The 12,906-nt window shown below is 48.3% G+C and overlaps 5 protein-coding genes across 5 annotated transcripts; 3 read left to right on the top strand and 2 right to left on the bottom strand.

Annotated features, from left to right (window-relative positions):
* Positions 1-126: 126 nt before the first annotated feature.
* Positions 127-2,386, bottom strand: N7462_001682 (Zn(II)2Cys6 transcription factor; the record flags this gene model as incomplete). Its single annotated transcript, XM_057073408.1, has 3 exons — positions 127-1,344; positions 1,398-1,859; positions 1,907-2,386. The coding sequence occupies 3 exons, from the start codon at positions 2,384-2,386 to the stop codon at positions 127-129; spliced, it is 2,160 nt and encodes a 719-aa protein (XP_056937049.1).
* Positions 2,387-3,556: 1,170 nt separating this feature from the next.
* On the top strand, positions 3,557-4,769 carry N7462_001681 (uncharacterized protein; the record flags this gene model as incomplete). The annotated part of the gene is made up of 2 exons (XM_057073407.1): positions 3,557-4,125; positions 4,178-4,769. The coding sequence occupies 2 exons, from the start codon at positions 3,557-3,559 to the stop codon at positions 4,767-4,769; spliced, it is 1,161 nt and encodes a 386-aa protein (XP_056937048.1).
* Positions 4,770-5,595: 826 nt separating this feature from the next.
* Positions 5,596-7,649, top strand: N7462_001680 (fungal specific transcription factor domain-containing protein; the record flags this gene model as incomplete). The annotated part of the gene is made up of 6 exons (XM_057073406.1): positions 5,596-5,745; positions 5,802-5,961; positions 6,013-6,329; positions 6,382-6,801; positions 6,859-7,112; positions 7,166-7,649. 6 exons carry the CDS (start codon positions 5,596-5,598, stop codon positions 7,647-7,649), a joined length of 1,785 nt encoding a protein of 594 aa, XP_056937047.1.
* Positions 7,650-7,986: 337 nt separating this feature from the next.
* On the bottom strand, positions 7,987-9,244 carry N7462_001679 (t-SNARE syntaxin; the record flags this gene model as incomplete). The annotated part of the gene is made up of 4 exons (XM_057073405.1): positions 7,987-8,019; positions 8,078-8,650; positions 8,713-8,894; positions 8,989-9,244. 4 exons carry the CDS (start codon positions 9,242-9,244, stop codon positions 7,987-7,989), a joined length of 1,044 nt encoding a protein of 347 aa, XP_056937046.1.
* Positions 9,245-10,093: 849 nt separating this feature from the next.
* N7462_001678 (uncharacterized protein) lies at positions 10,094-12,452 on the top strand (the record flags this gene model as incomplete). Its single annotated transcript, XM_057073404.1, has 2 exons — positions 10,094-10,137; positions 10,208-12,452. The coding sequence occupies 2 exons, from the start codon at positions 10,094-10,096 to the stop codon at positions 12,450-12,452; spliced, it is 2,289 nt and encodes a 762-aa protein (XP_056937045.1).
* Positions 12,453-12,906: the final 454 nt, after the last annotated feature.

Here is a 12,906-nt window from a genome sequence, read left to right as displayed (position 1 = left end):
GCCTGCAACACAACATGGAGCCTTGGCGACTAATCCGTCAGCAGGGAGCACACTGACCAGGTTAGCGAATCAAGGTGACGCGGCAACACATGGGATGGCACGAGAAGCTGGTCGCCTGAAGAGAGCTCATAGAGGTCCCGGCACCAAAGTCATGTCGTCAACGAGCGATTCTTGAAATTGATTCATGAGGGCATCCCACTCGCTCCAAACCATTGGGCTATCAAGCAAGAAGTCAATTCGCTCGGCTGCCAAATCGAGAGAGGTGGTCGAGCTATCGAGACCAAGTTGGACTGGCAAGGGAGTAGTATCCTGCTCGGAAATCCTTGTATTTTCCTCCGGCGGTTGTGCTTCCGTGTAACCTTTGGAGTCTACTAACAAGTTTGCCACCAATTCAGGACATTCCGTTGGAGTTTGGCCTTGATCATTGCAGTCTTCGATGTAGGCTTTCCATGCCTTGACGATTAGATTTTGAAATGCCGTGTGAAGCGGCATCCGGGAATGCTTGTCCAACTGACGGAGATGGCGTGCGTATATTTTTCCTATCATATGCCAGGCCTTTTCTTTTTCTTCTCGGTCAAGCCGATGCCGCATTTCTGACAGCATGAAGATCATAGCGTCCCACGGCATGTGGTTAACCATATGCCATGAAAATCGCCGGACTTCCGGGTTTTTCTGTGCACAACTCGTATATTCCACCATTTTGAAACAGCTTTCAAATATGATATCTTTTTCTGGCTGGGGAATGCGAGCATTCGGCTCCTGGTATTGGCGTGGATGGTGTGCCATCAATCTGGTATAGGCGATCGCCGAGCGAGCCATGAGGAAAGTGGCCAGGTGGACAGGAATAGATATATCGCAATACTTCAAGAACTTCTGATCCATAATCCCCTCCAAGTCATCAATTGCTTTGTCTTTTTCCGACAGGGCCATCGACGGCGAAGAAAGAAAGGCCCAGGACGACTGCCAGCTCCCAGAAACCTGGCTCCAACGACGAAGCCATTTCCCAAACTCACTTCGGGCAAGGCAAAAGAACATCTCCGTGGGACCATCTTTTTCGCATGCCAGCTCTGTCATGCGCGGGTCAAGATCACTGTCGTTCACATTCATGGGCGGCTTAGTATCAGCGTTTATCGGTAAAGGGCCAGCAGCCATGCCACAAGATTGTGCCGATGTAGCATCTAGAATCATGAGCTGGACCCAAATCCGGCGTCGCATCTCAGTCTCAAATACAGAAAGCCCATATCCAGAGCCATCTCGATGGATTCCAATTCTCTGTGCTATTCGAACTGCAGTGCCAGACAAAGTCCAAATTGTATGGGGGTCTGAGAACCCGCGAAGGGAAAGCTGGCATGAATTAGTAAGGCTTGGTTCAAATGGCTCAAAGGTATCTTGCGTACCAGATACAACATAAATGCTTGGAGGACCATTGTGCTCGATGTTCGAAGAAACGAAGCATTTCTCAGAGCCAGTCGAGCTCCCCGCCGGAGTCTAAATAGAAAATTCTTCTTGCTTTCTCCAAATGACTTCTCGACGTCTGTAGCATGTAACGAGACGAGAGAAATGCAGTATATAGAGAACATCAGTGCCTCAAGATCTTTCCCTACTCTCGATAGATCACCCATGGCCTCTAAAATTTGTTGTTGAATTGTTGGGGCGTGTAAAATCTTGGTAAGCGGATTAACATTGTCGAGAAAAGTCTGCCATAGTCTGAATATCTGTAGAGGATTTGGATGGAATTCTATCAGACTTTCTTTTGTTGAGGTGTTCAGAAGCATGATTGAATCATTGGTATTATCCTGGGATGCATCATCTTCACCTTCGTCTGGTTCATCGTCCAGTATTTCTGTTGCATCTGGAAGCTAGGATAGGGTTAGAGATGGCCATCAAGACAATAAATACCACTCACCTCAAGGCTGACACTTGTCCAAAGATTACTGCCGGAATCAGTCTTGGCTTTACACATCTTGGGTATTGAATTCACGAACTCGTCAAGATATATCGAATTGCCCTCTCTCATGATCATCATCCCCGGCCCAGATCCGCTCCTCTCCGGTTCAGAACCAGCTAATCCGGGTCCTATTGAAGGCAAGTTCTTTGCTGTAGGGCCTTCCAAACTCCGGTTTCTTTTTGTTTGTTGTGGCGATTTTTCGCGTTCTTGTGACGCGCGACTAACCATGTCGCACTTTCTTTTGCGACGGCGCGGCGGCGGTGGAGGTTCGTAGATGCAATTGACGCTGCCTTTTGTGCAATTTGAGCATGGTTGATTTCGATCACACTTTACCTTCCTCTTATGACAGACCACACACGAGAACGGCTTCGATGAACTTGGCGACGAATCCCTGATTGCTAGTGTAGCCTCCGCTACTTTACTACCGCGCCTCTCCATTGCTCCAACAACAACTGAAAAGCAAACGATTATTTTTTTAGTATCCAAAGTTCTCAGGATTGCTAGTTTTGATACATTGTGTCCGCGGGTGATAACACAATCTGTTTCGGGTGCTCAACGGGCCTTGTGACTACCGCCCAGTAGGCGTCTACTGACCGCTTAGTAGGCGGCACTAGCAGTATTACCTAAACCTTTCTTTCCTTTATTACTCTTACCATACCTTACCTTCTTCCTACTGAGGCCGAAACATTGGGTTTAAATAGTTTCGTTATATACCTTTGATATAACGAACATATTTAAATTATATAAGTCGCGATACTAATAGGTATACTCTAAATTAGAGCATGGAAAGCCTGGGAGACATATCTAAAGTGAAATGGCCCACTTACGTATAATACGTAAACCAGGGGTCTAACGAGCTGGAACTGCCGGATATAGTAGAAGATATAAGAAATCGACGCTTTTCTAAAAGTGAGGTGATCTACACTTATGATACTGACTTTGAGTAACAGAGCTATTTTTGAATATCTACTAGAGAGCTTTTTTGCCGTTAACCTGGATATTTATAGATTGTAATTTTCTTTGTGAGACTTGTTTTGTGACAATTCTTTTTACAAATATTCTCCTGAAAAAGGCAGAGTAATAAATGCAAACAATTTCCGATATTCTTTTGTCTTGGGCACCTGGATTCCAACTCTGAAGTAGTATAAATGGGCTATCAAGCTAGGTTTGTACGAGTTTATGCTATTTGATCGGTAAGATTAATCGAAGCATTGTTATTCTTCTTAACTGTATCATCAGCGGGAAGAATCAGTCTTATTTTAATAAGATGCTCAATTTTTGGCAATAAAAACAATATCAATTCAGGAATGTAATTAACTGGGATACCACAAATTTCAAAACACACGTGATTCTTGGCAGCACCCACCTACACCTTTTTTTAGTGCCGGCTACCTGGGCCGTATTCTGGCGGGTCTACGTCAGTTTCAAGTCCCGACTTTCGGCTTGTCTGACAACAGACCATTGAAATGAACGGATTAGAGGGATTATCCACCCTGAGGGGCATCCGACTTCTTTTGAGGGCCAACCCTTCTTCTCCACACAATGCTTGTTTTATCTGTTCTTCATCCCCTACGTACGTCATGATTCTTCGAGTACAGATAGATCAACATGCACTTTCGTGATCGGCTTCGTGCGGTAGTCTCCCGGCGAAGGAAAAGAGCATCGGTTTCATTCGGACATGGAGATACGATATGGAAAAGGCTTCCAGACAATATCCTTGTCTCCATACTTGCATTTTGCGACCTGAAAGGCATTACATCCTTAGCACTAAGTTGCCGCTTGCTACACCACCGGGTTCTCAAAAAAGAATTCGCAATATCAAAGGCATATTTGAATATCAGGAAAAAAGCCGATATACTAGATACCACAGGTGAATCTAGTGGGGTTTGGGGGGATGATCTGACTTTTATCTCCCAATTATTCCCTCCCCCTCCTCCTCAGTACGCTTTTGGCGAGGGCCATGATGATGCCGAGTATTCCCTAGGATACTTAGCGGACCTCGAGTGCTGCTGGGCTACCTGTCTACGACTTTCCTATCATTTGGCAGATCACGAGATTCGCCATCATTTGGACACAGACATGTGTGCTCGGTCGCTCTGGTCTTCTTCCAAAACCGAGAAAGAGGTCGTATATAGTAAAGCGGTGATCTCACTTCAGGCGAAGCTGTTACCTTCAGTGTAAGTGGCAAGCCCACGTTCAACGCCAAAACATTGGACTAACCCGACTCAGAGCTTATGCAATATTTTTTCTGGAGTCGTCTGCAGCGGAATCCGACATTCCCAGATCCGAATGCTCTGAACAGACGCACGAAATATCCTCATCGATGGAAACCCAACTTTCAATTCTGCAGAAACCACCATTCACGGATACCACAATCCTTGTCTCGACCCAGCATTGCATGCAGCTTCTCTGCTCGACTGTTCGACGCCTCATGAGCCCGGACTTTCCCCACTCATCTTCGGAAAATTGGGTCGCTCTTCTTCTCCTCACCTCAACCCTTGAGAAGGTGGTAGAGTTCTTTCTTGCTATTGCAAAAGATGACGATAACAAGCATTGCATGTCCCCAGATTCTACCTGGTCTCATCGCAAGGAATTTTTGTGGCACATGCACGAGGATCTAATCAAGTATATGGAGTCGAAAAGTCAAACCCCTGGTTGTGAATCTTCCATTGGACCTACTCTGAACGATATATGGTTTGGAGCATCATATCAGGAAATGACTGAACGAAGAGCCGTCCCTCATTCGGCGGAGGACTCCGTTCCAGTTCTTCATGGATCTGTTGTGACTCTGCATTGTAAATATTGCTGGACCGAGGAATAAATTTCGAATAGGGAAACATTAAAATGCCGTCCAATTCTCTTTCAAACATGCACATTCAATTATTTTTTAATTGTATCTTCATCTGCATTAAGCGTCGGTGATCTCCGTTGCGGCCATGGGTGCATTAAACCTAGTCCCCGCCCGGGCTCGGCTTTTCGGATCTCCGAGATAAGCGGCAAGGCTACACCGACGTCGGTCATCTTCCTGCACGATTCCTCTCCTCGAGAGCAACTGCTGGTTTCGTACGATAGAACGATTGAACTCTTTTCAAACAAGAATTGATTGTTTCGCTTCATTATTATTTCTTGCAGCGCCTCCCACGGAACATTGATGGCAACAATGCAAGCGGTGGGTTGAATCCAACTAATTTCCCTCTCTTTCTAAACATCAGATTCGCTCTTTCTGCCGTGGGCTTTGCTAATTTTCAACAAGTGTGACTTATGTCATACTAGAAAGGTTAAAACAAAGCATCCAGATCTGTTTAAAACGCTTCGTTCTAAGGAGGTGGTTTTCTGCGCAGGTGAAATGTGACCGCAAGGATCCATGCATGAATTGTGTAGATGCGCGAGCAGACTGTCTTCGGACTCGACAAGCAAGGATTCATAGGCCTCGAGTTTCTCGGTACATGACTTCAAAGTCGAATATTGATTTCTTATCTATCTAACAGTCATTAGGCTCGACGTAATAGCAGAAAGGTTGGCCAAGCTTGAGAAGTCAAGTAATGGGGAAGACTTAACATTTTCCTCCTCACGGTCAAGCACTGCATATAATCATGTATCTCATTCCGTTCCTTCATCACCACAAGCAAAATTTTCAAGCATTTCCAATGCTCGAACAAAAAGAACGTATCAAGATGCAGCAACCTCCCAAATGTCTAGTCCTCCGAGGCGATCTGAGAAAAGAAGACGAGGTTCGCAAAGCATTGGTCCGAAGATTAATAGCGAACGTCACTCGCCAGATTCAACGAGGCATGCCAGTGAGGCAAGAGAATTCATTGAGCATGAACTTAAATGCAATCCAGCACTTTCTCAGGACCGACGTACTGCGCTGGAAATGGCTCGGAAGTTTGTCAGTCAATTATCGAATCCAGGTCTACACCGTCAAGGGAACAACAGCGATGAGGAATTAGAGACTCATGATTATCGATCCCCTCCAACTCTCACACCAGAGCTACTCTACATGATGTTACCCGGTATGACCTCTTGACTTGATTCAAAATTTAAGATTCCTTATGCTCTCTCAGGTCCCGATAAGAAAACCAATTCTCAAGGTACATATACCTGGCCAGACCACATTTCGGATAAAACTCTGGAACGAATGGGACTAGCTATTATTGAAAGCAGTGAAAGCGAACAAGTGCTTCAATTCTACCGAATTAGCGTATGGGTGAAGGCTATATCTTGCATATCCAAGTTGGCACCGTTGATATCAAGCCCGCACCTAAAATACCACTTCAAGACATTGAAGAAGCAATATGAGGCCGCAGCTGTTGAGGAATTGAACGCAATTCCTATCACTGCTTCTCCTAGTCTGACTTTGATTCAAGCCCTTCTATCTGGAGTATGTGATTCATTCGAACATTGACCTTTCTACATAGGCTAAAATTAGATAGAAACGCCTAATGCAATATTTAGGCAACATGTCGCGCTGCTGGATGTTCACTGGGCTTGCTTCTCGAATCATTGTTGCCCTCAACTACCACAATATCACCAATACCGTGCCTCGGAATGAAATAGAAGAAGATATACATGCATGCGTGTATACTTGCTATTATTTCGACAAGACTTTGAGCTTGCTTCTCCTCCGACCTCCTTCATTGCCCGAGCTTAAAATCGATCCCTCACAGTTAATCCACATGGATCCCGATTTACCCACTACACCGATGATTACAGGCATTGTTGAGTTCGCACACTTGAAGAATTCTCTGGTCAACATCTTACTCGAGAGGAAAGAAATGGAAGATGCAGAAAAAGCAAATCAGTTATCTGATCTTGTCGCCAAGGCCCATTCAATCCACACAAATTTACAGATGGTTGGTTCAAATCAAAGTGGCACAGCCTCCACGGGACTAGAGGCTAACAAGGAATAGCACCGAAGCAGTCAAGAAATCAAGTTCACTTCCTCGTGGGCGGTTCTTCGTTGCGAATGGTTGTCCATGGATTTCAACTATTACTCAATATTAACCTCAATCATTCGGGCACGCTCCTCTGTGCTCAAGTCCCGCTTAGTCTGCGAAGACTGCCTGTACGCGGCTCGGAAGGCCCTGACAACCCTTCGGGCCATGCAGGAGGCTTTCGCGAGCCGTGCGACCTCTGTCGATTCCTATCCATATTTCCTGACCTGGTAACTGGGTTCAATATCTTTATTCTGAGGATTAATACTGACTTAAAGCCCAGGACCATGCTGCTATTTCCACTCTCTCCCTTCTTTGTGTTATTTTGTAACGTTGTTGCAACATCTGACCGCAGAGACTTCGAAATGATCCGGGAAATCACAGGGGACCTGCGACAGTTTGCGAAAGCGAATGCATCTATCGGGAAGCTTTACGGACTATTTGCCAAGTTTCTAGATTTGTGTGCCCCATTGATCAAGTTAAAACCTCTTCTTGGCCCGCCTGGACAGCCATTTTCTCCTTTGATAAACGATGTTAGCACAGGGAGAAGGGATGTTGGTCAGAGAAGTGCATATCCAGATCTCTTACGCCATGCCGCTGGTCCACTTCTCAATTCGCTCCCAAGTCCGATGCCTAGCAGCAAAACCTCTGGTGCGCTGTCGTCTGTGGAGGGCTGGGATGATCACTTGATGTGGGAGCTATTTGATAATCAACCATCCTTGGGCTGGGCGGAATCAGAGTTGTGGGAGGCCATGACACAATTATAGAATGCTTGAAATGAGTTCAATATTGTGACTGAGGCTTCTACGAATCTCATAAAATCCATCGCTGTGTGTAAAAAAACCGGTAGAGTCATTGATTTGATTTGATTAGCACAGGGTTATATTTACTTGAATGATTCTTCATGAGGACGCAGTCCCAGCAGGGTAGAGGGCAAAGAAAGAATAGAAGAAAAAAAAAGGAATGGATCAGGCATCCCAGAGTCTAGCCAGAACGCGAAGAAAAGTAACATGCTGGATGCAGAAATGGGCCTTGTCTGGTTTATTACAGACAGCGAGGTATTATAATACAGTAAGGGAGGGAAACGTGGAAAGATTGTATCTATCAGGAAATCAAAACCCACAGTAGGAAGAAAATCTGTGAAGCCCGTCAGCAAGTTGTAGGATAATCAAGGTGCGGTAATAAGTAGACATACCATCAGGATACCAAACATCTTAGCAATAAGCCAGCGGTTGCCAGAAACCCGAGTCCAGTACTTCATTAGTTCTCGTTGAGCGCCTTGGACATTGTCCACGACATCCTCCGTATTAGCGTCAATGCGCTGGATCATTTCCGATTGCTCGCTGACCATCTGAGCAAGTTGACCAAAGATGCCGCCCAATTCATTAATGGTTCGCTCAATGGCTTCGATGGCTTCGCCACGGGCTTGAATGTAGGAATTGCTCGACTGGGCTTCCTCCATGACCAGCAACTGTTGATCTGACTGCATCGAGGGGCGTCCCAATGGTGAAGGGTTGGATGGGTCGAGTGTCAAGAGGTCGGATGAGTTTCCTTGATATCCGGGTTGGGGAGTTCGCCTCCCTGAGGTGTTGTATAAGGGTGAATCAGAACGTTGAGAATCGAGCGCGGATTGCGACTTGGATGATACAGAAGACACGAAATTCTCGGTCCTGGAGCGGGACGCCTGGATGTTTTTCGTGCGGACTTCCAGGACTTCTTTGAAGCTAGCTCCGACGTCGGCAAGCTTGCCTTGCAACATGACAACGACCTAGATAGTGTCTAGTCAGGGATGGTCCATGCGCTTCGCTCGGGGTCTATAGCCCCACTCACATTGTCATTGTGCTCTCCTTCTTGATCAGTCTTGGAACGATTCGACTTCGGATGTTGCGCCTGGGTCAGCGCTGCCAGAGACGCAATCGACTGGTTCAATGCAGCCAGATCTTGCTTGATCACATATGTCAACTCGGATATTTCCACGGGGCGGTCATCGAAAAGTGTTTTTCGCTTTGCCACTATCAAACACCATATTAGCTTATACTGCCCTTCAAGGGACAAGGATCCTCCCCGCCTCGGCTCTCTTTGTAACCTCAGGAAGAAGCAACTCACGCTCTGCCAATCGTTGTAGCTTCGCAGTTGTTCCAGTGATCCCCTTTCCTATATCACGCGCCTTTCGCGCAAACTCGGATCTGCTGCCCTTTCCTTCCTGCGTACCAGGGGTCGATCCATTGGCCTGTCGTTTTTGAGCGTCCGTCAACAGCGCCTGTCGCTGTGTTCCGACCTTCGAAGTTGCGAGCCGCTTTTGGGCTTGGCCCAGGATCGCACTGAACTCGCTCGTGCGATCTTGAATCGAGGGTCCGGTCATTGTGCCAGCGGGACTCTGGCGACTATGGGAATCCGAATGTCTTATCTTTCAGGGAACCAGAGAACCGAATGAACAAGTGACGGACTCCGTGGGTGGTTGTTTCAAGACGGACTGGTGGAACCGGGTAATCGATAAGGGGGCGGAGAAAGAGGGGAGAAACCTCCGTTTGCGGTGGCGGGCGTTGAAAGGCGCTTGGGCAATCAGTCCAGAGAAGACAACTCAGATCCAGGGCAGGCTTCGTATGAAGAGATCTAGCAGCATTCAGGAAGGCCCTTCTTTCCCTGCCGCAACCCAAAACGAAACACGTCGATCGCGGCGATTCGTAGCACGTGACCTGGCCCACCGCTGATGTCAGCAGCACCGCCACCGATAAATTTAGATTTGTGACCCCAGACTGGAGTCAGGGGAAAAGGAAGGAATGGGCAGTGTCGAGCCTTTTCATTTTCGCGTTTCATGTGTTCCTCTCTTCTCCCTTCTCACAGTACTCCTTTCAACATTGTTGCATTGTGCATATACGAAGTACATACTTGGTGCTTGGCCCCACGTCATCTCTTCCTCGGTCAACTGAACAATAAATCTTGTTTCCCGCCGCTTCCAACTAAAGCCAGCCACCTACCCCGATCGGATCGGCGCCCGCAGTTGGCTCGCAACGTTACTCACGCCACCTCGTCTTCCTTCAGATAAACCGCCGGCGGTCCCCGACAGTCGTCGAAGGTTGGAAAAGGTTACCGGGTTGTTTGAATTGTACCTTTGTGAACCATCGCGACGCCCAGGTTTCTCTTCGAATTTACCAGGCAGCAATCGATGCTGGATACCTAGATCAGTTCGACCTTGGATTCGATTCTGTGAATGGCGGACTCGAACTCGTGGCAGGGCCGCACGGCTCAGAACCAGTAAGTCATATTTCTTGAGATCTACTCTCGAGTCTCCGGTCGCACCGAAGCTAAAACGATTGGCCGTTAGCTCTTCGCAGCCCAACGCAGGCAGCCCTCTCACACCAGGCAGCGCGAGCGGTAATCCCATCTCCTTTCGAACCAACGTCAATCGCGCAAAAACCAAACGCTGGGTGGAAGCAAAGCAATACTCATACGATGGTGGCGACTGGGGCGACGAAGATGACGAAGAAGAAGAGCCTCCTGCGGTGTCTCAGCCACTGAATCCAACAGGAAGTTCATCCACCGACAACAAACTAAACGCCAGTGGCGGTGATCAGAAGGCACTCCCTTTCGTCAGGCCCGCGGATATTTACAAACGTATGCGCGAAGACAATACCAACAATAATCCGTCTCCGCGCGGTACATCGGATTCTCTGCCGACCCCGGTGCAGTCAGGTGGTCCTCCTACGCAACCAAGTCCGGCCAGTAACGATGATTCATCGAGACCGACACAGACGATCCCCTCGATAGGGTTGCCGGAATTGAAGAGAATGTCGGGTTTTGGTGCTGATTTCCTTGGAGGTGGAGACTCGAGCTTTCAGCAAAACACGAGACCCAAATCCCAGGAACCCCCCTTGCAACACAACCCTTCCCAAGCTTCCCAGGCTTCCCAGGGGTTCACATCGGTTGTTCACCAGGCTTTCGATGTTCCGGAAACCCCAGAGTCCGTCTCCGGCAGCGTGGCACGATCCAATAGTGATGGGACATCCGTCATCAGCCCTATCATCAGTACTCGTTCGCAACCTGATAAAACTCCTACTATTCCTGAGGAACCTACCGAGTCTAGTACTCCGACAGCTGCCTCACAAAATGCTGCGGGTGACGTTCCTTTCTTTAAGCCTGGTCACCGACGTGATATGAGCCTTCCCAGCCGAGATAACAGCCCGTCAAAGCAACCTGTTATCACCGACAATGATACCCCGTCGGCAGGTCAAGCAGAGATGACATCGGAGTCTCCGGGCGATTTTACCTCGCCAGGAATGTCCCTTGATGCTTTAGCATCCCCGCCGAACACGTCCACAACACTACCGTCCAGCACGGGACAGGAAGACTTTGTTGCTCCTCTCAAACTCGGTAGCCAGGGAACTTCGGCATCTGAGGCCTACCGGGGCGAAATTCCTACGATTATCCCTGATGTTGCAGGCAACTCTCCACATGACACTGACAACGATCGGTTACGGGAGGAAATCATGCGATCATTGAGTAGGGAGAATTCCCAGGAACCCGAGTCTATCAACCAACAGCCCCCGACAGCAAATCAATCACAATCCATCCCACACCAGTATGAAAAATTCTGGGATGGGCAGACTGGACCCAACCCGGATGATGCTCCAAAGCCTTTGGTCTCCGAAGCCCACCCAGATTGGAATGCAGCACATCCTTTGGCGAACCAGGATCCCTATGCCACTAATCAAACTCCTGTCGCTAATGCTTCACCTCCAGCTGCTGGATTACCGACGAAACCTAGACTCGCCAGACGTTTCTCCTGGGAATCAGCGTCTTCGGCGGAAGAGCCTGTGCCTCAAGCTCCTGCAGCTCCTGCCTTAGACGCAGGATTAGCCAACCAAGAGCCTGAGCCCATTCCTGACGATTCAACCCTGATGGCCGAGAAAATGTGGCGAGAGCAGCCCCTGACTGACAGTGAACTATCCGATGCCCGTGTAGAGAAACCGAGACTTTCCATTGTCCCCCCGATTCCCACAAGCAGTTCCCCACCGGAGCAGATCATGGGTCCGACCGATGGGCCGCTTTCACGTGAAGAAAAGTATGTGTCTGCCGATGTAGGCACGTCGATTGATGAAAAGAAACTACAGGGCTTCCGTGACATTCTGAACAAACCATCTCCGGCCGACCGGATCCATGCTTTCGATCAGACACGAGATCAGTTTGCTGTTCTGGATACTGGTCTGACCCAGTGGCTCCAGTTGACCATCCAGGAGCACCCAGAGCATGCGGGTCTAATCCAATCCAGTCAGACATTGTCTTCTGGGTTCCCGAAGACTTCTCCCATCACCAGGAAGTTCCCGAAGCTCACTTCCCTGGGCAATCTTGCATCATCCAAGGATGATGGGACCCCAGCCGGTGCCGGCCACGCCAGGCGCCCGTCCGGGCACATTGGAACGATCGTGAACCGGCAAAATGTGGAGCAGCGCGGCAAGGATTTCTTTCACACAGCGGGAGCGTTTAGTGGTAAGGCGGGGGAAGCTGCAAAGGGCCTCTTTGCCAAAGGTCGAAGCAGATTCCGAGCTGGCGGAGACAAGGTAGATACATGATTCTTTTTTCTTGTTCTCTGTTCCCTTTTTTTTCTATCTATCCGGGTTATTTAATTTGCCGCTGGGATTGGCGGGAAGGTCAAGCGCCGCGATGGTTGTTTCCATCGCCTCCTGTTTCTGCTTCTTTTCTTTCCAATCTCTCTCTTGTTTTTTGATACCACGATGTAATTTCCCATCGCTTTGGCATTGAACTAGAATGCGACACGATTGATGCATCTTATTCTTCTCATCACGCTCACCCTTGTCCCACCCCCGCGCGCTTCCCGAATCCCGGCCCCATTTTTCCCGTGTTGGTTCTGATGTTGGTAATACTGTAGGATCGATCTGCGACTGCCGCTTCTGCTGTTCCTTCTACTCCCCGTAGGAGTTTGCAGTTTCAGTTCGTGTTCCCATCGGGGTCCGGCAATCCCAATTCCTCTACCAGTAACTTTTCATTGCGCAAGTCCGTCACCTT

The sequence above is a fragment of the Penicillium macrosclerotiorum genome, assembly GCF_028827735.1.
Source record: "Penicillium macrosclerotiorum strain IBT 26536 chromosome Unknown utg000002l_segment0_segment0, whole genome shotgun sequence".
In the NCBI taxonomy this organism is placed as follows: domain Eukaryota; kingdom Fungi; phylum Ascomycota; class Eurotiomycetes; order Eurotiales; family Aspergillaceae; genus Penicillium; species Penicillium macrosclerotiorum.
Note: the sequence above shows the minus strand (reverse complement) of the source record. Positions and strands in the feature narration are given on the sequence as shown.